The 24,050-nt window shown below is 46.8% G+C and overlaps 2 protein-coding genes across 4 annotated transcripts; both read left to right on the top strand.

Annotated features, from left to right (window-relative positions):
- Positions 1–2,445: 2,445 nt before the first annotated feature.
- shbg (sex hormone-binding globulin) lies at positions 2,446–6,194 on the top strand. Its single transcript, XM_062384021.1, has 8 exons — positions 2,446–2,659; positions 3,339–3,436; positions 3,843–4,032; positions 4,135–4,296; positions 4,630–4,786; positions 5,023–5,159; positions 5,246–5,444; positions 5,724–6,194. Exons 1-8 carry the CDS (start codon positions 2,558–2,560, stop codon positions 5,855–5,857), a joined length of 1,179 nt encoding a protein of 392 aa, XP_062240005.1. The 5' UTR covers positions 2,446–2,557; the 3' UTR covers positions 5,858–6,194.
- Positions 6,195–7,256: 1,062 nt separating this feature from the next.
- Positions 7,257–23,039, top strand: neurl4 (neuralized E3 ubiquitin protein ligase 4). 3 transcript variants are annotated; one of them, XM_062383918.1, is made up of 29 exons: positions 7,257–7,501; positions 12,094–12,616; positions 12,713–12,778; positions 12,861–13,336; positions 13,432–13,543; positions 13,686–13,774; positions 13,916–13,988; positions 14,239–14,512; positions 14,956–15,137; positions 15,218–15,303; positions 15,403–15,565; positions 15,643–15,853; positions 16,336–16,412; positions 16,542–16,638; positions 16,768–16,937; positions 17,051–17,179; positions 17,290–17,435; positions 17,612–17,830; positions 18,270–18,368; positions 18,460–18,612; positions 18,715–18,882; positions 19,035–19,193; positions 19,327–19,506; positions 19,688–19,781; positions 20,006–20,113; positions 20,207–20,351; positions 20,444–20,556; positions 20,691–20,850; positions 20,963–23,039. In XM_062383918.1, the coding sequence occupies exons 1-29, from the start codon at positions 7,337–7,339 to the stop codon at positions 21,165–21,167; spliced, it is 4,842 nt and encodes a 1,613-aa protein (XP_062239902.1). In that variant the 5' UTR covers positions 7,257–7,336; the 3' UTR covers positions 21,168–23,039. The 3 variants fall into 3 exon arrangements, with proteins under 3 accessions (XP_062239902.1, XP_062239903.1, XP_062239904.1); XM_062383919.1 differs by having other exon boundaries at positions 17,293–17,435; XM_062383920.1 differs by having other exon boundaries at positions 16,560–16,638.
- The last annotated feature ends 1,011 nt before the right edge of the window (positions 23,040–24,050 follow it).

The following is a 24,050-nucleotide window of genomic DNA, read 5'->3' on the forward strand; positions in this document are numbered from 1 at the left end:
GGCATAAGAAATTTTGGGGGGGGGAGCAAAAATGAGCGTTTTTTTTCTTGAGAGACGATTTGGAGATAGATTTCACGGCTTTGTTTGCTACGAAGCTGTTCATAGACGTAGGGGTGTGGCTAAACTGTTTTTTGGTATCGTGTACATGTCTAGGGTAATACTGTGCCATATAGAGCCCACACAAAAATATGTTCATGTTATTTTTAAGAGATGTTTTAATGTTGCCTGATGACTTTGTCTTTAGATTTGATACAAAGGCTTGTAGCCACAGCTCTCCCAAAGTCTGTAGCCTCCTCCTCCTCCTCCCATATTCTCCTCGTCCTCTCTCTCTCCTCTCGTCTCCGTCTCCCTTTCTTTCTCTTTGCTGCAATCAAACAAAAATAAAGTATTAACCTGATGACCCAATGAAATCAGTCTTAGTCCGGTCTCACGTTTTTTTTATTTTTTTTTATTGTCCATTAATCTTAACATGTTGATTTTGAAATCTTAATGCTTGAAGCCGGCAGATTCCTGGTTTCCCACCGCTGGAAATCTGCAGTGAAATGTGTAATTAACTTTTTATTTTAAATGAGTGGGGACTCTTTGCTTTTCCTTTTAAGAATAAAGTGAATTGTTTATTTAGGTTTTAAATTTGTGGGTAATTTTGCAAGATAATGCAGAAAGTGCGCAACCGATTTAGATGAAAGTTTGTATTTGGATTATTTTAAACTTTCTTTAATATTGTGAGATGGAATATTTTTTTTCTCACCGATTATTTCACGGATCTCGAAAACATATTTCTGAGCAACTGATATTTACGAGCTGTGCAATTTGCTGCAGATCCAGATGAAAAAGCTGGATCTTATGATTTTTAAATGTGGTTTCAAAAGGGGAAAGTTGGGCCTTGGCGGAGATATGTGCCTGATTCCAATTGGTTGTAAATTCCATCGCGCTTTTATTTTTAGTAATATCAATGGCCCATTTGTGTGTTTTTTTACTCTAAATTTCTTAGAATACACAGTGATTTTGTTGCAGATTGTAAAAACATTTTACATCACAGCCTCCTCTCAGCAGAGTCAGGAGCTGATCCCAACAAGCTCCTTCCCACCAGTGACACTCAGTGGTTTTACCAGGAACAGTCAGATGAGGCACTCCGGCTTTTTAACACATCCCAGAAATACAGATGAGATGAAAATATCAGCAATTAACTTCTCCTTCCTTAAGTTCTTTATTAACTTTTTGTTAACTTATATTAACTAGCATATAAAAAGCTATGGGCTGGTGGTTGTAGTGTTAACGTCCCAGTGCTCTAATGGTTTGTCTCTGTGGAGCCTTTTTAAATTCAGGCACTGCAACTTTTCACCGTCTAAAAAACAAACACAGATATCACTGCTGGAGTCCATCTTGTGGTGAGATCACACTGACCCCTCGTCAACATGTTGCATCATGGGTACTCGGGAGTCATCGCTGCATTATTGACAAGCATCACAGCTGGTGTGATCTCATTCAAAGATGGTCCCTGTCGTTTGATCTGATGTCTCAGAGACTGAACTGTGTCCTTAAAACGAGGGCTGGAGTGGGGCGGGGGTTGGGGTGGGGGGGGGGGGGCAGCCAGCAGCAGCAGCAGCAGCAGCAGCCCCTTCTCTACTTCCTGTTCTATAAAAGTGTCGTCATAAGCAACGACCATGACTCAGCGTGAACGATGCCAGGACGTAGAAACTGATGTTATTCAGCCGTAATTAGTTTACAATTGTAAACACGTGTTTTTCTTGCTGTGACACGTCAAAGAGAAATGTCAGTGACTATTAATAGACCTGGGGCAAATATTTTCGGGGAGATTTCATTTTTTATCTTGACCTCAAATCTGATCAACAGACTGTTCAGTTTTGTTCTCACTGTCTTCTTTATGTGTGTGTCTATGTCTCTTTTCCTAGAATAGGCCTTTTTTCCCAGTTTATCCTCGGTCTTCCTAGAAGGAGCCTGCATCACGTGAATGCAGCCAGATGAAGAGAGAGAGAGAAAAATAGTTTTGTGACCTCCGCTCTATCTCTTCCCCTCTTACCTCTATCCCACAACACACACACAGCCCAGCCGTATGCAGCCGCGTTGAATCAAGGTTCCTGTTTAATGGGTAAACACAAATCAGTGGTCTGGCGCAGGTCACTCACCCAGACTGCAATCGTGTCCTGTGCGCTACATGAGTCACCGCACAGGCCGACCGTGGACACGCAGATACAAAATATATCAACCGAACCTTTTCTTCTACCTTCACCGTGCACTTCTCTCCCGTGTCATCGGTTTGCGTCCCGTGTTTTCCTCACAATCCCATATTTCTTCCCTGTGAGTCACAGCCATGAAGGCCTCCTGGGGATCAATAGCTTGCATGACATGTTTGCCCTCTGGACCTTGGGAAAGCCTGCCAGCACAAACACAAACACAAACACAGAATCAGAATCTCTCCTCGTATCACCACAACCATCCCCACCCACAGATCAGGGTACATTGTGGAGTCTGCAGGCCACCCACGGGCCCCGGACACTGTGCGCTCGGAGGCCTGGGTGGGTGAATTCACTGAAGGATGGCCGTGCTTTGCAAAGCCGTGGCCGACGGACTCCTCTTCTCTCTGAGCCTCGCTCTGCTGGGGTGGGGAGCCGAGGGCCAAGGGAACGGACGTGGTATGGTATGTTCAGGTGTTCAAATTCTCTTATCAATCAACAGCACGGCTCATTAGTCATTCCAAAAAAGTGAGGAATGACAGAAAATGGCAAAATGAGGTGTGTAGGTCTCATCAGTAGAGATAAGTGATGTAAATAATATGTGTGTATCAATTGGCTATATTAAAAACAAAGGAAATACATTTAGTATATGGTGGATGGATTATGTTTGTTAAGCTCTGTAGGAGGATGAATAGCTCCAGTATTGATTTTTCTCATTCTAAAATCCGGGAAAAGGTCACAGAGTCAATCAGCGGGCGGGACTTATCTCTGTCGCAGAGTTTGAAGTGAGAATTTAAAAAAGATTGAAATGAGGTATAAATACTTTTCTCATCTAAAGTAACTCCTGTGTTAATTCTATGTTGTTTAAGGTTAAAGAAACTGAGGCTCGTAAAAGTGCCTTTGTGTTGAATCAATCTTTTTTAATAGAATAATAAATGAATCATAAGATAAATCACTCGTACGTTTGGTTTCAACCACAAATAAATCTGATAAGAAAAATAACAAAAATGCAACATTTAATTCACATCATATCCTATTCAATTTTACCCTGTCTTGCATTTTGCATCTTTCACAGCACTTTGGTTGTTTTTTGACTAAAATCGAGATCAAGAGTTTTGTGTTAAAGTCGCCGGTGTCTTCCAGAGAGAAGTGTCGGGCGGGTCCACCGTCTACCTCAGCCAGGACAGAGACATCTGGAGGCCACTGATCCACACAACAGTCAACCTCAGTGAGGTCAGCAGGTACGTCATCGCCGGGCTTCAATATCCACTGCTCCGCGGAAAATCTGGGGTGTGGGAGCCAATAAAAAAACCTCTTGTATATTTGAAAATTAGAACGGGAACTGGGAGTTAATTGGAATTTGGCAGAAAACTTTCAGAATAAAGTTACAAAGGAGAATCAGGGAGAGCGAGTGCAGGTGCAGTGAGGAATTCTGGGCCCAAATGTGTTCCTGGCTTCTGGCTCCCATATTTCTAACAACATCATCATTACATAACCCTTCGTTATATTGGCATTATATTCTCCAGACGCTTAGATCTATTGCTACCTTTCTACCTGTCTGGCAGTGGCCCTGGTCTCAGTACCTGGGGGAATATGAATTCATATTTTTTCCTCTCAGCTATTGAATTTATCCAAATGTCCCCTCAGCATCAAGTCGTCCTTCCAGCTACGGACGTTTGACCCAGAAGGCGTCATTTTCTACGGAGACACCAAAGACGGAGAGGACTGGTTTGTTCTGTCCCTGAAAGACGGTATCCCTCTGATGCAGATCAAGAAAGAGGACATGCTGGTCAGCGTGGCAGGAGGCCCCAAACTCAATGACGGGAAGTGGCACACGGTAAGTCCCCCGGTGCGGAATTTGTCAAAACGAGACATTTAGAACCGACTTGTAGAGGAACTCTGGGTCTGAATTCCTTCTTCCTCTCCTGGTGGCACCAAGCTGGAGGTGAGCAACAAGGGGCAGTTTGTGATCCTGGAGGTGGACGGCTCCAGTGGGCTGACGGTGGGCCTGAAGTCCAAACTGATGGAGGAGGACCTTTCAGGGAAACTCCGAATGGCTCTCGGCGGGATCCTGATCAACAAGAACATGATGATTGTGGAGGTAAAGTGGGATTTTCCTTTGCCTCACACTATGTGAGATGTTATAAACTTATCTACTGGACAAATCCCTGTAATAATATCTGTAAAGTCTGAAAACTGTATATTGTGTTTTAAAGTTGAAAATGTACCTCTACTTTAAGATTTCACATCAAAAATGTGTATTTAATTATCACAGTTTGTTAGTCTCTGTGTTTCTATTGTGTCTATATGACTATTTTCTTCTCCTTTGCACACATGCGATGAATAATGACCTCAAACATCGGAACCATCTGCAGGTGCCCCCCCCCCCCCCCCCCCTCCTTCTAAATGCACTCTTGCGTTCCTTGTTGTGTAGTTCGAGCCGCGCATGGACGGCTGTGTGCGGGAAGGCAGCTGGCTGAACCTCAGCAGCCCCTGGGAGACCGAGGCCGGCGAGCTCTGGCCCTGCCACGAGAACATCCAGCCTGGCAGCTACTTCCCCGGCTCGGGAGTCGCCATCTTCGAGACGTCAGGTGGGAACACGTGGTGCTCCGTCGCACTGGAGAAGCTTACACTTGATAACAAGCTTTCCATCTGGCCTGGATGATGCGTTCTTGTATGACAAAGCATCTGAGGCATAAATAATATCTCCTTTTAGCTTTTACATGATCAGATTGAACATGTTAATAACAGACTTTTACTGGAGGATTAAAAGGTCACTGCCAGACAAGTTCTACTAATTACGTTTATCGTTATTTTTATTTCACAGTTTTCACCTTGGACGAAGATGGTGGGGTCCAGATCGCATTGGCGGGAGATTTCAGTCACATGCACGGGACCATTTTCAGCGTCAAGGCTCCGGGGCGAGAGCTGACGGTCGCGTTAGTGGCCAACAACAACACAAAGGTACACACAAGCCTCAGACGTGAGGTCACAAACTGTTGCCCGGCCCTGTCAAAGTTACGTCTTTCGTCTCTCTCTTGGATTCGCAGGAGGTCACGCTCACTTTGGGCGAAGAAAGGATCAGCATGAAGAAAACTTTACAGAGACTGGTGCTAACGATTCAACCAGAGTGGCTGAGAGTGGTTGAAGAGGATCCCAGTGGCATTGAGTCACATGCCATGCCACTGAGAAACCCTGGTGTTTGGAGCGCCTGGAGAGAGGGACGTCTGGCCATTGGAAGTCTCCTGGGTGAGATTAAACCGCTACCGGCTTTATATCTTCAACTAGAGCGCTATCACTAGAGTGAACACCTCTGCCAAGGCCCAACAGTTATGAAACCACATTTAGATCCAAGAAATCCACATTTTTATTTGGATTTGCACCAAAAACGGGCTCATTCCGGATCTTTGTCATCGAGATCTGTGAATTTATCTCTGAAAATTCAACAAAAAAGTCAAATACTTCCTATCCAGTAATGTTTTACCAGGAATTCAGTCACATGTAATCTTCTCTCTGTTTAACTTTTAGGCGAAGGCGACGACAACGTGGGCTCCCACTTCTTGACGGGCTGTCTGAAGGAAATCCAGGTCCAAGGGAAGGACCTGGATCTGGATTTAGCCATCACTCTGAAGTCAGTCTCCTCCCACAGTTGCCCTGCGTAGAAAGTGTGCATGTACAATATGTGGAACAGATGTTTGCAGGTGGAACGCCACGTATGTTAAATGCAAAATTTGTATACACTATGTAAAGCTGTTAACTATAACCTGATGACAGCTAATCTTTCTGGTCAGGCGGCTAATACCCATTCTTCAGAGGAATGTGAGATTTGTATGTTTTAACCTCTACAATGATCAGAATTTTTTATTGAATATAAATAGAAGTATCTTGCACTAGTCCTATTGTAGCAGAATATGCAGATTTATCTCTGGAATAAATGTGAGCGATTCTCTGACGTGTATTTCTGCAATTTAGGACAAATAAACGATAATGCTGCTCTGAGGAGACTCAGACACTGTGAATAAATATTCATAAGAAATCGTGACCAGGACGGAAGAGAGGAGATTAAAGACATGTATTTTGCGCCCTCTAGTGGACTTTTACAGACAGTGTTAGATTTACCATCCATTCTGCACATGATACACGCTGATAAAACAATGACCTGTTGGTTAATGTAAAATTAAAATCCTGCTTAAGAAATAAGAAAACCGTTAAAACAGTCATTTCATGCTAGAGAGTATTTTGTTTCAAACAGTCAAATATGATGGCTTAAATAAGTGTGGTTTGATTAAAGAGAGTTTAGAGGAATTCTACTGTTTTCCCACTTTACCCGTCAGAAACTAAAAACATCTTAAGACAGACTTTTTTTTATTGATTTGGTGTCATATGAAGCTAATATAATGGTTTTTTTTCGCCAGGTGAAGAGCAGTAGAAGTTGCGTAATGCAGCAGGACAATGATAATCAAAAATAAATCTGCTGCAGAGTGATTTTAAAGAAAAATATTGGAGGTCAAAGGGTCAACCAATAACCCCATAGAGATAATGTGGAATGAGGTCAGAGAGGAGTTCACGCCAAACATGAAAATACAGTCAAACTGAGACAAATGTGTGTGAAGGAAGGATCTAAAATAGAAAAGCAGGTAAATGTGAGGTTTTTAAGTGCTTATTCTCGCCCTTTTATATTAATGTAACATAAACTCATTCCAATAAATCAATTAAGTCCAAAGCTTTTCTCAGTGAACTGGAGGTTTTCAATCAGTTTTCACTTCAATCCTAAGTGAATTTATTTGGCAAATAAAATCAACTACTTTATCACGAAATGCTGTTGATATTCTTCATGAATATTATACTTTCAACAGACAACATGATCAGATCAATACATTAAATAGATCTAAATCAGCAATTACAAAAATGTAATGTTTTGTATGTCAAATATTTGAGTTTAAAGTTAAATCATAATCACAAAAGACGATGAGCATGTGAACATCGATATGAAATGAAAGTTACAATAGTGGTTAACGGGGGTCTCGCGCGCCTCGGGGCGTGGTGTGGTCCTATCGTATCGCTTGTACGACTCTGCCGTACGTCAGGACGGTGCTGTCGCAAACCCCGACTGTCGTGAACACACTGGCCGCCCGTTGAAGATGGCGGCGGAGCTGCATCCGCGGAGCGGAAAGCTTATCGGCCTGTCCAACTCGAACCGAACCGCCCAGCGCAACCAGCCGGTCCAGGAGTTCAACCACGGCCTGGTGCTGAGCAAGGAGCCGCTGAGGGACCGGGATGTCTTCACCGTCCGCATTGACAAGAAGGTAAACAACACCAGGCCGCCGCCGCCGCCGCTGCTGCCGAGCGGGGCGAGAGCCGCGGGAGTGCGCGAGCGGCGCTGGTGGGACGGGCCGGGGGTCTGTCACCCTCCGCAGTGACGAGCCGCCGCGGCTCGGTGCGCTTCACACGGCTTGACACTGACCGCGGCTGAGGCGTCTGCTCGGCGGCGAATCGCGCACACACGGCCATTCATTCAGCCGGTGGAGAGAGTCGCAGTGATCAGCTCGTTCTGTGTGGAGACGGTACACGGTCCTCTGAGCTAACTGCGACCTGCATGTGGAGCCTCGGTACGGACATGCTAATGAGCCGCTAGCATCGGTCCCGTGCTAACCGGGAGTAGCATCTCCGTCCGGGCGGTGCGGCCGGTTGACAGGGACGTGTTGTTGTGTCCGGGGCCACAGGAGCCGAGTTGTTATCGTGGTTCAGTGTTGTTGTGAAGTAGGGACCGTGTCTGTGGCTAGTGATGCTGCAGCACTGCTCTCAGATCAGTCTGCCTTCTGCTCTCTGGTTCCTGTCTCACTGATAACACACCGAGGTGCATGGTGAAGGTACGAGTCTCTTACATATTTACATTCAGAGTTTATCACCACTAAAAGCTCAACCTCACTAAAAACACATCTGTAAACACGTTGCCCCTCATTGATTGGACCTTTGCTGCATTGTCATCAATTCAAAGATACTTCACAACAGAAACATAAACATGATCTTGTGTGTATTTTATATTCTAGATCCTGTGTTGTCATTAGATTGATCCTTGTGGTTGGTCCATTCCTCACATTCTCTGGGAGTGTCTCAATACTCAGGATTCACATCATCCAATAACCCAGGTTCATGGATTTAATTTAGAATTTTTTTGTGTAAGTTGATGTTGCTTGTAATACTATCACAACACACATGCTACTACCACAAAGATCTAATCTCCTTCTCAGCAGTCATGTGCCTACATTATCTCAAACACTACAGGGGTCTCGTCTGAAGTTGTTTATAATGTGAGATGTGAGGGAATAAGAAATGAACCTCCTCCAATCAAATTCCCTGTTCCTTCCCTGGCAGTTGAACGTGTGGTGTTCGTTTTGCTGTGGCGTTGTCGGTCAACTGAGGTTGTTGCTGTGTGCGCTTGTCTTTCCATATCGGGTCAATGGCTGGGCAGTGTTTACGTTCTGAGAGCTCATCCATTGTGACGGCTTCTTCCTGCGCAGTATGCCAAAGGAACCTACTGGGCTTGTCGACAACATGGAAGCTCTGGAGCCAAAATACACACTCACACACAAACGCACACAAATACACACACACTTACAATGGCAATGTGTCAGGCCAAGACTAATGGACAAAGCTTAATCCCTAAAAATCACCATGCACGGGCTGAGCTGCAGGAGTTCCAGTAAAGTCAAACATCTTATATTGTAGGTGAATAGCGGCTAAGTGATTATCCTTTATATGCCCGGCCCGATAAAGGGCTCCGATAAACGGCCTCCTACTCTGTCATGGCATCCACTGTCTGTCTGAAAATCAATAGCTTTCCATCACCCAGCACACAGACTGGCATGACTGCCCATCCTGTCTGCTGCCGTCCGCTCAGCCACAGTGCAAGTTGGAAAGAGAGTGCGAGAGAGGGTTTGGAAAGTGATCCAAAAAAATGAATGGTCCGACATGGCAAGAAAATAAACTTGCAACAGGCACATCATGTAGTTTGTGTATTAGTTAAAGAGTTTTAAACTGGAGATGCCCTGTAGCCTGAAACGATTAGAATCACCTTAAATCCAATTTTTTTTAGGATTTGACTGTTAGTTGGATGGAACAAATTACGTGAATGTGCTGTTTTGGGATCTGAGAAATTGTGATAACTATTTCTGACATTCTATTGACCAGACAGTTAACGCTGAGTGGGACAGACCAATCGACAGATGAATCAATAATGAAAATGACCCTCGGTTGCAGCCCTGTAGCAAACACTAGCCTGAAAATACAACTTCATGATCATATTGTATAATACTACAACTGATAAATGATCAATACAATGAAGCGAACAGTAAGTGTTTTAAAGCCTTACTTGTTCCCTCCGTCAACAAGGTTGTGTTTTTGTCTGCTCAGATTATCCAAAAAGACCAGAATAGATTTCTGTGAAATTTAGTTGAAACATGGGGCATGTGCAAAAAAAAAAAAACCCATTTAATTTAGACCTGGGTGTGGATAAATCCAGGGTTTACTTCATGAATTTTGGTGGACAAAATTCGGACATATTTAGGGGACTGATGTCTACTAGTGCGTGAAATGTGGTGCAGCTTGAGTGAATTTAAAGGGCCTATGGGGCCTTGGCGGGGGGGCTGTGCTCTACTGAGAGCTATAATCATACTTTGACTTCCAAATATATGTATTTTGTTAAAATTTGTAGAAGCTAGAAAACAAAACAATGCTTGATTTTCTGTGTGTGGATGATCAGACGGATGTTACGTTTTCTGGTCTCTGTGTTCAGCCTCGTTGTCAGTGCTGCTCGGACACTGCTCTTGAATCTAAAACGCAGGCAATATGTTTGTCATTGTTTGAAAAGGCGGCTCAGTGGTCCCACTTGGCGGGAGTGGTTGTATCCTGGAGTTATTGGGCTTTTGAGCAGAGAGAGCGACTTCCGAGGCAGACCCCCACGGGCGGCTGTTACATAAGTGAGCCGAGCGAGCGGAGGAGAAGTCTGTCTCCTCCGCACGGTGACCCGGTCAGGCCGAGTTACTACAAAATGTGTTAACCCACATACCTGGGCTGTCGTAGCACACTACCTCATATAGCAGCGGCCACAGAGCTCAGGAGGACGCCGGGGGAGCAGATGAAGGAGAGGAGGAGGGACAGGACATCATTTTTTTTTAAATAATATTGATCTCAAAGGAAATTTTGTTTCTTGCTTTTCTCTTTGGCACAGAGACGAGCTGCGGGGAGGAGGAAAAACAACATCCCAGGAGCTGCTTGGGCTTCAATGTTACTCCCAAGGTCACTTCAGTGATGTGGATTCCTGCCAGTTTTTAAACTAGAGTCCTGTGGTGCAGCAGGGAGAGACGACAGCAGAGTGGCTTCGTCTCACACTACAGATTCATTCTGATTAAATTCTTTTGCGCTTGAGGTGCAAACCGCATAGCTGTTCGTCAGATGTTGTCTTTCTCCGGCGGGCGGCAGGTGGAGCGAAGCCAGGAGATCACTCCTCCTCAGCGGGATGACGTGGGTTCGTGCCCCTGTGTCGGCAAACGTCTGCCGGGCTGAAGCATCTCCGAGCAAGGTTGTGAATCTCCACCGGCTGCATCGACTCTGTGTTTTAGCTGAGGCTGCACGATAAAAAAATATGGAATTCGCCCCCTGGAGATCAATGACTTAACACATTATTGAGAGCTTGTGTTGAGTTTTATGTTTCTGGGAAGAAACGGATATCTCGGGCTGCTTGTTATGTGATACGAGTTCAATGCCGTGCAAAGACACCGAGTTTTGCAGTGTAGTGCTTGTGTGGTGGGAAGGATTGTGGAAGTGAGGCTGAAATATTGTTCGCTCTGTGTGCATGTGTTGAACATGAGCATCAGTTGTGTTGGTTAACATTCTCGATGATGTTTCTGTGAAAAAGAGAAACTGCAGAATGGCTTATCCCCTGAGAGGGAAGGAAAAATGGTAATGGAACATTTCTAAGTAGTTGTTTTATAAATTTCCCTCACAGACACAAAGATCAAATTCAAAAGTGTGTGACCAAAATGTTTGTGCTAAAATTGCATTTTGTATGAAGTGGGGCCTCCAGAAATTATACTTTTTTATTAATCTTTAGAGGAAATGAGTAGTGGTGCATTTATTTCCTTTTAACATTTCAACCCCCTCTGTCTGTAAGTGAATATATTTGACAAAAGACAGGTATGTGTACTGAATAAAGACACAAAACTAACACAACATTTTTATTAATATTCCTATGTCACAGTCGTCTGTTTAAACAAAACATGTGTAGCACTATCTAGCCAGAAGATCACATTGACTGTGGTGGCAGGATGTAATTCTCTCTTTTTCTGATCTGGTCTCCTGCACCAGGGCTAAATATAGGACGGGCTGTGCACACAGCTAATATGCTTTCAACGTCTCATTCTGGACGTTGAAAGGTGACGTCGTGCAGGATGGAGCAGCACCACTGCTCTCTGTTCTTGTTCTGCTAATAAGAAGTACATTTGTTACGCCCTGGGTTCATTTTTTTTTTAAAGATTCAATGATTTCCACTACACTTGTCGTCACGTGGATCAGTTTGAATTCACGTGGTCCAACGCGTCCACTCCGTCCTGCTTCATTTTCAAAGCGCCGCTCCTCTGGCTCCGTTCTTCACTGACAGAACGACTAAAAATAACAAGATGGATCATACAACAAGGCAGACTTTGTTTTCCATAGACAGATGCTTTCCTGTTTTTAGCTCAGTACCTGGCTCTTTCAAACGGTCCCACTCCCACATCCTCAGTCAGATGGTTCCTCTCCGAGTGCGTTACAGCTGCTGAGAAGGGTTTTGTCGTTACAGTCTCCTCCTGAATCTGTTGTCAACATCTTTCCCTGACTCTTTCCCTTTATTTCCCCTCAGGTGAACTCGTGGAGCGGTTCCATCGAGATTGGCGTGACGGCGCTGGACCCGGCCAGGCTGGACTTCCCCAGCAGCGCCACAGGCCTCAAGGGCGGCTCCTGGATCGTGTCGGGCTGCTCGGTGCTGCGGGACGGCCGCTCCGTCCTGGAGGAGTACGGCCGCGACCTCGACCAGCTTGCCGAGGGCGACCGCGTGGGCATTCAGCGCAGCTCCCGCGGCGAGCTCCACCTCTGGGTCAACGGGCAGGACTGCGGGGCGGCCGCCAGCGGCTTGCCGCCCAAGCTCTGGGCCGTGGTGGACCTGTACGGCAAGTGCACTCAAGTGACGGTGGTGAGCTGTGAGCCGCCGTCGCCCTCTGCCGAGAGGGAGAGAGAGACAATAGAGCGGGACAAGGAGGAGGATGAGGAAGAGGAGGAGGAGGAGGAGGAGGAAGAGGTGGTGGTGTGTGGAAGTCGGGAGGATGCTGGGATCACGGCACTGATGAATGTGGCAGCAATGAATGGAATGATGAATGGAGATGAAGGTAGGGAGCCTTCCTAGCCATGTTTTTGTTTGTTTGTTTAACGCTGTATGTAAGATTCTTCTCATCGTTGTGTCTGTTGCTCTGCTTTCCTGTCAGTGCCTGAGCTCAGCTGCAGCCACAGCAGACCAGACAAGTTCCCCAACACCCTGGAGCCCGACACAGGTAAGGAAATCCTCCTCCGATCGGCAGAAGCACATTTTGCAACACGACCATCAACTGTTCTCCTCTTCCTTTCCGTCCCCAGTTCTAACGGAGCACCAGCTCTTTGACGTCTTCAACAACGCAATCGTTTCTTTCTATCGCTCGGAGGACGATGGCGGAGGGGAGGATGGCGGCGGTGGCGGGGGAGCAGGAGGAGGAGGTGGCGGAGGAAATACAGGAACTGATATCTCGTCCAGAAATGACCGAGGGAGCAGCAGCGGGGGAGGAGCAGTGAACAGTGACAGTGGGACAGGGACATCGGGAGGAGGAGGAACTGGTGGCGATGGTGGAGAAAGTGGAAATACTAACAATAGTCCCGCGAGTAATGGAGGGTCGGGGCCAGGAGCTCTGACCGGAGGGATGACCACCAACGACGCGCTGCTGTTCCACGAGAAATGTGGCACGCTGATCAAACTGAGCAACAACAACAAGACGGCGGAGCGGAGGAGGCCGCTGGACGAGTTCAACAACGGCGTGGTGATGACCAACCGGCCGCTCCGACACAACGAGATGTTCGAGGTGAACACGATCGCCCCACTCGATGAAACGAACGAAAACCCATCGTCACCAGAAGAGAGGAAATGTGTTTACGTCGTTTTTTTTTCTTTTTTCAGATACGCATTGATAAGCTGGTGGACAAGTGGTCGGGCTCGATAGAGATCGGGGTGACCACACACAACCCCAACAACCTGGACTATCCTGCAACCATGACCAATCTGCGCTCAGGTAACACACACTCTCACACACACACACACACACACACACACACACACACACACACACACACACACGTGGGCAAAGACACTGTCCTTAACTCAACATAAGATCCTTGACAGAGATGTTTGAGTCATTCTTTTCTTCTCCTCAGGTACAATCATGATGAGTGGCTGTGGGATACTAACCAACGGGAAAGGAACCCGAAGGGAATACTGTGAATTCAGCCTCGACGAGCTTCAGGTTTGACAACACACACACACACACACACACACACACACACACACACACACACACACACACACACACACATTTCATTCTGCCCCCTACTGTGCATATCCGTCTGTTATTATATCTCCATCAACTACTCCCATCATGTATCAGGAGGGAGATCTCATAGGGTTGATGCGGAAAGCCAGTGGAGCGCTTCATTTCTACATCAACGGCATCGACCAAGGTGAGACGCATCAAGAAGCCTGATGGAGGTGGAGGGAAGGGGGGGGTGATACGATTGTGATGCAACAACTTTCAGAACAGAAATAATTTGGCCAAGTGTAACATGAACGTATCAGGTTTTTTAAGATTCTTCATTATTATCCTTATGTTGACTTATTGTAAAATATTCATTTTTAATAAAGATGTAACTTAAACAACTGGGACTGAGAATGTTCTGGTTTTGAACTCTGACCGCTTGATGCTCCTCCCAGGTGTCGCGGCAGCCCAGACGCCCGGCGTGGTCTACGGCGTGGTCGACCTCTACGGCATGGCCGTCAAAGTCACCATCGTCCACAACCACAACCACAGTGACCGCCTCAGACGCAACAACGCCATCATGAGGGCCCTATCCCCGGACGTCGGTCGGCCCCGGCCCTCTCTCTCCCTCACCCCGGACGCAGACGGGCCCGACCGGCTGCTCTTTCACTCCAACTGTGGGCAGAAGGCGGCCATCATCAGTGAGGGCAGGACAGCGCTGCGGCCACAGTGAGTCCTCCTCCGTGCTGCTTCTGGGACGTTTTGTTGACCCTGAATTATTCCCCCGGTTTTTTATGTGTGCTCGGTTTTTGACTTGTTATGACCTTTTTGTTTCTGTGGTTTTCTTACCTGTTGTTTATCAAGAAGGTGACCACTTCACTTTAATTATTCACTATTGTTATATGCTGAACAAAATACACAATCTAAACAACGTTAATGAAAAGTAACTTTGCCCAGATAAGATTGGATATACTGTGAAATATTAAAAAAATAAACAGAAGGCAGCACAGTATAGGTTTTGTAGCCAGCCAGATAAAAAAACATCTACTAATCACCAGTAAATGTGGAGATGTAAAAAAACAACAACCACGAATTTGTACTAAAGCCTTATGTGCAGTCATTATAGCACAAAACATCAATGCACTGTTTAATTAATGTCTCCACTTCCACAGTGCGACTGATGACTTCAACCACGGCGTGGTCCTGAGCAGCCGGCCCCTGCGCTCCAACGAGGTGTTCCAGGTCCGCATCGACAAGATGGTGGACAAGTGGGCGGGCTCCATCGAAATCGGTGTCACAACGCACAACCCTGCTTACCTGCAGCTGCCCTCCACCATGACGAACCTGCGCTCAGGTGAAAAGAAAACCCAGAAGTGGAAGATTGTATAATCAATGTTTCGGTGTACAAAAATAAATGCATATCATTTATTCTAGGGACTTGGATGATGACGGGTAACGGCGTGATGCACAATGGAACAACAATACTGGACGAGTACGGACACAACTTGGACCGGCTCAAGGTGAGTCATGTTTTACTTCCTGCCTATTTACCCGTCACCCTGAGCCTTCCCTTTTGCAGAAAAATGTTTTATTAACTCTTTAATTTTTCCTTCCTGCAGGCGGGTGACACAGTGGGTGTGGTGAGGAAAGAAGATGGCAGCCTCCACTTCTTTGTGAACGGCGTGGCTCAGGGCCCAGCCGCCTGGAACGTCCCCCCCAGTGTCTACGCCGTGGTGGACCTCTACGGGCAGGCTGCTCAGGCCACCATCATGGACGACATGGGTGAGAGAGGGAGGCACGCACTTAGGAAGCTAAAATAACCTGAGAGTCCAGCGTGTAACCCTTACCTCCTTTCTCAGTGGACCTCCCCCCTCTCCCAGAAGACTGCTTAGAGGGTCCCACGGCCATGTCCCCCGGGAGCCCCTGCTCAGTGGCTGGGATCACTACGACCAGCGACCTGCGTTTCCACCATCTGCACGGCACCAACGCCGTCATCACAAACGGGGGGCGCACCGCCCTGCGCCAGAACTGCCGCAGCGAGTTCAACGACGCTATCGTCATTTCCAACAGGTGAGGAAACGAGTGACAAGTAACGTTTGATGATTTATGGATCATTGAACATAATTAGCGGCTCCCGAACTGTGGATAGATACTTTTACCAGATTCTGCTATAGGGAGAAGTCGTCCAGCTTGTTGTGGTGGTTGCTGATGCACCGGCACAATCTAGGCATCGCATTTCACTCAGTGTTTATATTTTCACGTAAACTCCGAAGTATCACTTTGTAGCTGCTGGTGTAACTTTCAGGTTTAACCAGAAGAGCTTCCATATGTCTTCTGTGTCCTGTGCCATAGTTTTCATTTACTGCCATAACATCTGCTGTGACACAGATTGAATATAACACAGCAGGGTGCAAAGTATTGGAGGGTTTTTAGCCATAAAATGTGTGTCCCGGGACATTTAGTAATACTTAGTTTGTCGAGGTGTTAAAATGAACCGATGTAGAGGGAACCACATGGTCTGCAGTGGACTTGAATGTGTCTTCTCCTTGTAGGAGCCTTCGAGAGGGAGAGCTGTTTGAGATCATCATTCAGAAGATGGTGGACCGCTGGTCGGGTTCAATAGAAGCAGGTGAGATACTTCAAACAGTAATTTACCTCCTCTTGAGTTACCTCACATTTATTCAACAACATTTTTGACGTTTGATGTTTGATGTTTGTTGGTACTTCATGTTTAACCACGGCTGCGTTACTCAATCAGCCATGTCTGTGTGCGCAGGAGTGACCGCCATCCGGCCAGAGGAGCTTGAGTTTCCAAACACCATGACTGACATCGACTACGACACTTGGATGCTAAGGTAGTGCAGCTGATTATCAGTTTTCACTAGTTCTAAAAACACTACACATTATCATAACATAATTTTTTTTAGCATTAAGTCTAGTGATTAGCATTGAATTGAAGATTCGTCCTTTGTTTCCTCCTCCAGTGGAACAGCCATCATGCAAGACGGCAACACGATGCGCAACAACTACGGCTGTGACCTGGACTCTCTGACCACGGGCTCACGGATAGGCATGATGCGCTCAGCCACCGGCGACCTCCACTATTATATCAATGGCGTGGACCAGGGGGTCGCCTGCTCCGGTCTGCCACCAGGTAGATTATAAAAGTCTGAAATGTGGAATCAGGACACATGGAGCTGACACCCCACTGACTGGAACTTGTTATTGATCCCCTTGTATCTTCTTCCATCCCTGTCGGTCTCTCAGAGGTGTTTGCAGTCATCGACCTGTACGGTCAGTGTGTTCAGGTGTCCATCACCAGCGCCTCAGGCCCCCTGGACAACAGCCTCTGCACCAGCAACATCACTGAGAAGAGCTTCCCCATCCACTCTCCAGGTACATGGTCCTTACACGGGATTAGAGTTAACCATCATACGGGTTGTGTTTGCATATCAAGTGTCTGCAAAGCCTCATGTCCATCTCTTTTCTTCTATTGTGTCCGGCAGTAGCAGGCGTTGCTCATAGGCTCCACGGTAAACACGGTAAGAACGTGGTGCTGCTCGGTGAGGGCTGCCAGGCCATCAGAGTCGGAGGTTACGCTCACGGCATCGTGTTCAGTGCCAAGGAACTCAAAGCCGACGAGTTGTTTGAGGTAAGAGGCGTTCGGAGCAACCAGTTGACCCACTCTGCATGTTGTTTTTTAAATATGCCACATTAATCTCTTAAAAACTGGAAGCTTCATATATATTAGAAACATTCTTCAACAACAGTGTTCTGTCTCTCCCAGCCGGTAGTTGATTTCTTCTCTCTGCTTGTGTCTCTCTGCAGGTGAGGATTGATGAAGCGGACGAGCAGTGGTGCGGTTCGCTGCATATCGGTCTCACCACGCTGGCGCCCACCGAGCTGCCGTCCTGCCCGCTGTCGGGTCTCTCGCCCTCCCTCCCGCTCCTTCGCACCAAGGTCACCTGGCTGCTCTGCGGCTCGGAGGTCCGTCGCAACGGGGTGCTGCAGCGCCAGAACTACGGCTGCTCGCTGGACCGGCTGACGGTGAGCTGCACCCTCCGAGCTACTGAGCAGATAGAAGCCACGTGTGTGTAACCCTGGCAGCTCTTCGTGGATATCGGTCAGATTTACAATCCTTTAGAAGATGTCAAGGATCGCACTGTCTCTGATCTTGTCTCCTGCCTCATGTTCACTGCCACAGCCCCTCAGGCCGTTTCAAATCCCGGGCTTAAGGTTGTGGACAGAGCTCTGAGAGTGCCCTGCTCCTCCTGAGAAGCTTAGACAGAAAAAGATAACACATTTTGAAACATCACATAATCTTTCGCCAGCAGTTTATTTCAGCACGTATCACGATGCATTGTACAGAACCCTCTTCTGCAATGTCTGGACTAACTGAGCTGTGGAGATGAGTCGTGGCTCTGCGTCATCAACACTCTTCAGGTTCCGCTGACACAGTAAATCTAATCTGAATGTGTGAATCCAGGTTGGGAACCGTGTGGGTGTGAAGAGGTGCAGCGATGACACCATGCACATCTTCATCGACGGAGAAGACATGGGATCTGCTGCTACTGCAGTGGCCAAGGTACGCACTCTCTCTTTCTCTCTCTCTCTCTATGCACACACTCTGTCTAAGAATGACTTTTCATCCAGCCCTGTTCTCTTGCTGGTTGCAGAATGTTTATGCAGTACTGGACCTGTACGGGCGGATCACAGCGGTGTCCATCGTCAGTTCCTCTCTGCTGGAGGACATGGAGAATGTGAAGGAGCCCTCGCTCTCGTCAGGGAGCTGCAGTGAGGGAGAGGAGGACAGCAGCCCAGTCAGAGAGGTGAGAGCCTGGAGAGTCAGTTTGGCCCAAGGACCGGTGAATCAGTCTATCAAACGTTATTCACCACATCACTCTCTCTGTGTCACTTCTTGCTGTCTCCAGGTGGAGACTGAGCCGTGTGCACTGGTGCCCACTGTCATGGCGTTCCTGGAGAACCACGGCAAAAACATCCAGCTGTCCAACCAGAACCTGACAGCAGCCAGAGTGTCGAGCTACAACCAGGGCCTGCTGGTCACTGCTCTGCCACTGGCTCGCCAGCAGCTGTTGCAGGTACTGCACGGTTTACTGCCTGTAACATTGAATTCCTTTAATTCAGATAATTGATTTTATAGTCTGTTGATATAATACTTATATTGATAATGCTAAACAGAAGCTCATATCTTTTGTGCACTGTGCATCAACAGCCTCCTTTTGGTTTCCAGTTTCAGATCGATCGTCTCAATCCATCATGGACGTCATCGCTGTCGTTAGGGGTGATAGGCCACTCCCCCGACCGGCTCAACTTCCCCTCCACAGCGTGCTGCCTCAAACGCTCGGCCTGGCTGCTGCAGAGAGACTCGGTCTTCCACAACTCGCTAAAGGTACACACACACACTTAAGACACAAATGCCAAACATTATTATTATAAATTTTAGGTCACGCATAAGAAACGCACAATCAGCCTCAATTTGTTTCCTTTCTTTTCCAACACAACTTTTCTTCTCTCCTGCTCAGACATGTGAGAACTATGGTCCTAATCTGGACACGTGTCCAGAGGGGACAGTGTTGGGTCTGCTGGTGGACGCCAACAGTTGTCTCCACCTCTATGTCAATGGCATGGACCAGGGTGTGGCGGCGCAGGACATCCCTTCACCCTGTTACCCCTTCATCGACCTCTACGGCCAGTGTGAACAGGTCTGTGCACCTTGCTGGGTGTCAATATCATATTTGTCGTCCACGGTCACGTTTAGTTTCACCAAAGATGTTTTTTAAAGGTTCAGGGTGTCGAATTTAGTGACATCTAGTGGTGAGCTGTTGCATGGCTGTCACCTACAACCCAACTCAAAGGCTCATGAATCTTTTATTGTCGTGGCAGGTCACCATAGTAACCAACAATGTGCCAGCGGTGGGAGGAGAGGGTGGCGAGGCCCGTTGTCAGGGCGACATGGAGAAGGCCGACATGGTTGACGGTAGGAAAGATTTTATTTATTTCTTTTTCTGGTTTGAAGTTTTGATAAAATAGTATAACATGACCTAAGAAACCTAATGAACACATCACAGTCTGGCGAGGCGTCCGAAATGTGATTTAAAAACGTCAAAGTATAGTTTGGTCTAAAAAGTCGATTGCAGTACTTGACTCCACCACCAGGTGTCACACTAGTCCTTTACCTCGGTGTTGTGTTTCTATTTGCAGGAATCAAAGAGAGTGTGTGCTGGACGCCGCCTCCAGAGGTCAACCCCAACAAGACGTGTGAATACCAGGCGCTGTGCTCCCGCTTCAAGGACCTGCTCACGCTACCAGGTCAGTCTTAGCTCCGCCTCCCTACTAAAGCCCACAACAATCGCTTCCTGTCTTCACCCCCCCGCCCCCCCCCGCCGCTCACCTGTCTTTCAGACGGCTACTTCAGCGAAGACGCAAAGTACAACCTGTGCTACTGTGAGTCCTGCCACAAGCTCCGAGGCGATGAGGCGTACTACAAGAGAGGCGATCCCCCCCGGGACTACGCCCTGCCCTTCGGGTGGTGCCGCTTCGCCCTCAGGTCAGAGGACGGTCTCTCACTCAGACACGTTTATTGCTGGGAGAGGAAGAACTCTCTAGAACCGTGTGTGTGTGTGTGTGCTCTTGGTGCAGGATCAAGCCCCACTGTGAGGTTTCCAATGCACTGAAGAAGTGGCACATCGCGTACCACGGCACGAGTGTGGGAGCCCTGCGCCGCACGCTGGACCACAGCCAACTGCTGCCCGGTAGGAAGAGCTCCGATTTATTGTGTTGTCTCGCAATGAATCATTCCAGAAAACTGACTGGAGTAAATTACTGCTGCACTCAGCTGCATCAAGTGTGTACCTCAAACTGAAGTTGTGTAATTTCCACGCCGCAGGGACGTCGTCCATCTTCTCGGTGTCTCCGGTGAAGGCGGAGGGGCCCAACGGGTACAGCGAGCCAGAGGAGAACAGCGCCCCCGGCAGGGAGGTTCCCAGAGTGCGCCTGTCCCCCACCATGCGCTACTCCGGCTTGGAGATCTTTGCTCCCAAAGTGCAGTGAGTCCACGTGTCTGACACAGAGACAAAAACCAGAGACACCCATAGAAATTGTGTTTTTCCCATTTTACAGTAAAGCGACAGAGTACTTACCTAAATTCTCCTTTTCCAGATTTCAGGACCCCCGCTCCCACCGCAGCCACCAGGCCCAGGTGGGATTCCAGGTGTGCGTGCGTCCCGGCTCCTACAAGGCGGGGCCCCAGACGCTCGGCCACAGCGAGCCCCTGGACCCGCGCTTCAGCAACTCGGAGATCGAGTGGATCACCAAGGAGCAGGGCGGCACGCTGCTCTACGGGCTGCTCGTGCGGATCGAGTGAACGGAGCGACGAGGGAGGCATTCGGGTGGAAGGGAGAGGGCGGGCGCCCCACGTGGCGCCGCTCGGACTTTTAATAAACTGACAACCAAATCCAAGCCCTGCCTTGAGCGAGAGACTCCTACTGGAATCCAGCTGTGGATTGTTGACAATTCAGCATTATTGATTTTTTTTGTTTGTTGTTTTCTTTTTGTTTATTTCGTTTGGTTGTTTGCTCTCGGACTCCTTTAACGGCCGGGGCCCTCGGCGGTTTCAAAGAAGAACAGACACTGCCTGCACTTTATGTTTCGGACACTCGTGGGCGATTATTTTTTTTTTTTTTAAAACGAACTTCTCATCGACACGACACGTTTGTTCATTCGCTGCAGTTTTTTTTTGTCCCCCCCCCCCCCTTCATTCTCACAAGCAGAGTTTTTTTCTTTTCTTTATTTCTTTCTGCACTTATTTGAACAATCATCACATCTGCTCTGGTCAGTGTTTTACTATAGGAGGAGCTGTCCCCTGCCATCCCGCACATTAACGGACCGTCGCCTAAAAAGAAGGAACGTGGGGCAAGTAAAAAAACAAACAGAAGAAGAGACAATGTTTTCACACAACTATAAGAGACGCAGAATCCGAGACTGAAGCCGAGAGTGTCTTGTGATTGTGACTTCTTTACGAGCGGATTTTAAAAAACTGGAGGAAGAAAATAATGTTTACACATGTACCACTTGTATGTTGCTGTCCTCTACGTGTCCCCACACCGACACTCGGGCTAACTTATTAATCATGTTTGCATATTATTTTTTTTAAAAAGGACCCAGCGTTTTTTTTCCCAAACACAGACGGGAAAACTGGAAAGAAATGTGAAGATGTAACACCTTTAAGAAGCTAAAAAAAATATAGATATTGAACAGAATTTTACGTCTTTATTTGGTGGGTTGAGACACAAGGATTCAAAGGAAGTATTTAGACATTGTGGTGAAAAAAGGAAGATCACAGCACCGTCATGTCAGTAAATATGAAGCTACTTCCGGATGACTTAGGGAAGCGGCTGTGCGTTACATTTTAGTGGCAGCAGGAAACGAGTGGCGTAAATAATTCCCCCAAATGCCATTTACTTCTTTTAAAAGTTACTTGAACAGACAGAAACCAGAAGCCAGCCCCCCCCACCACCACCACCACCACCCCCCCCCTCCATCCATCATGTCATACTGTTTACCGCGCGGGACCTCTTCAGAGCCACAGCCCCAGGAAGCGGCGCCATCAGCAGGACGTCTGCACGCCGCGACCCGCGTTTACACGTGAATGTTATTGTTAATGAATCAGGGGTCTGTGGTTCCACGGGGTCAAACATCGCTGATTTGCATTGGTCGATAAATGTTTGTACGAGCGTTTGACTTCATAAGAAACATCCACCTGGAGACTGATTGTACGTGAACGGCTCTCCGGAGCGTTATCGTCTCTGTTCCCCCTCATCGTCCTCAGTCCTGTTGCCAATTTGTTGCTGCAGAACATGAATCCCTAACATCCATTTTTTTTTATTTTTAAAGGCACAGTTCCGACGAGTCAAACTCAAAAAAAAAAAAAAGCGACAGAGAAGCTCAGACACCTTCTCGTGCTGCTGAGATCGGACTGACAGAAGATCGACGGGGTTTTTTGCGAAGAAAAAAGAAAAACCTCCAATCAAAAGAAATGTGAAAAATATTATTATTATTATTATTATTATTATTATGGGTTATTTATGGCCCAGTGCTGCTTTGTACAATTTGATTTGTATCATTTTTTTTGTTTTTGGTTTTACTGTATGTTGCGTTGTACAGGCTGTTACATAACAAATCATATCTTCCTGATTTATAAAAAATGAAAATAAACTGACAGACAGTATGCACAGAAGGATGGTTGAGAGATCATTCTTATGTGAAAGAAAGATTAAGAAATAAGACAAAACCTGCTGGTTCTCGTGTTTCTGTTTCTTCACATTTTATTTAAGAGTAGGAAAAAAGTTCGGTCACTGACATGTTATTGCAGCGTTGCACAATCACACCTTTCCAAAATGCTGTGGACTAATTGCTCGTTAAGGCCAATAGTGGGTTGTGGTGTGTTTCTTTCTCTCTCTGCAGAAGCGGCGGCTGCTCCGGGAACAAGAACAGACACGTGAAGCGATCATCCTGTTTGGGTTGCATAGTCGGTTCAGGTCACTAATCTTTCCGCACCAGCTCGGACGTTTTTTGTAACGCTGGACCCTGAGTTTTCTTCTTTTTTATTTATTTGTTTTAATTTTAAGCAAACTTTGAGAAATGCGATTAATTACTTTTCTGAGCGTTAAACGATAAGATGGATGCCGCTGTCACGTCTGGGTGAGTTAGCCTAGTTCAGCATAAAGTGGTGGATATGAGGAAAAAGCTAGCGTAACATAAAAAAAACTATATCCATCTTTACTTTAATCACAATAATCGTTTTTCTCCTAAATGCTTTGCACATAACTTTTTGTAAAACCAAAAATTGCAGTATTTCTATTTCTGGACCAATTACTCAAACGAGATAGCGTAACAATTTGTGCGTTTTACGAGATTGTAGACGTTTTCTTTACGCCTTAAAGGTTCAGTGTGTAGAATTTAGTGACACCTGGTGGTGAAGTTGCATGTTGCAGCTGAACACCCCTCACCTCACCCTCACTTCCAAACATGAAACAACCCGTGGCAGCTTCAGTTGTCATAAAAACTCAGAAGGTGTTACTGTAAAAAGAGGACCTGCTCCAGATGTAAATATAATTTATTTAAATATAAAGAGCCCATTGTAAGATAAAGAAAACAACATTTAATACAATTTGGATGGAAAACAGTAGTGAAAACATCACTCAGCTTATTTCATAATAGATCCCTTTCACCTAAATCTTACACACTG

The sequence above is a fragment of the Platichthys flesus genome, chromosome 24 (assembly GCF_949316205.1).
Source record: "Platichthys flesus chromosome 24, fPlaFle2.1, whole genome shotgun sequence".
In the NCBI taxonomy this organism is placed as follows: Eukaryota; Metazoa; Chordata; class Actinopteri; order Pleuronectiformes; family Pleuronectidae; genus Platichthys; species Platichthys flesus.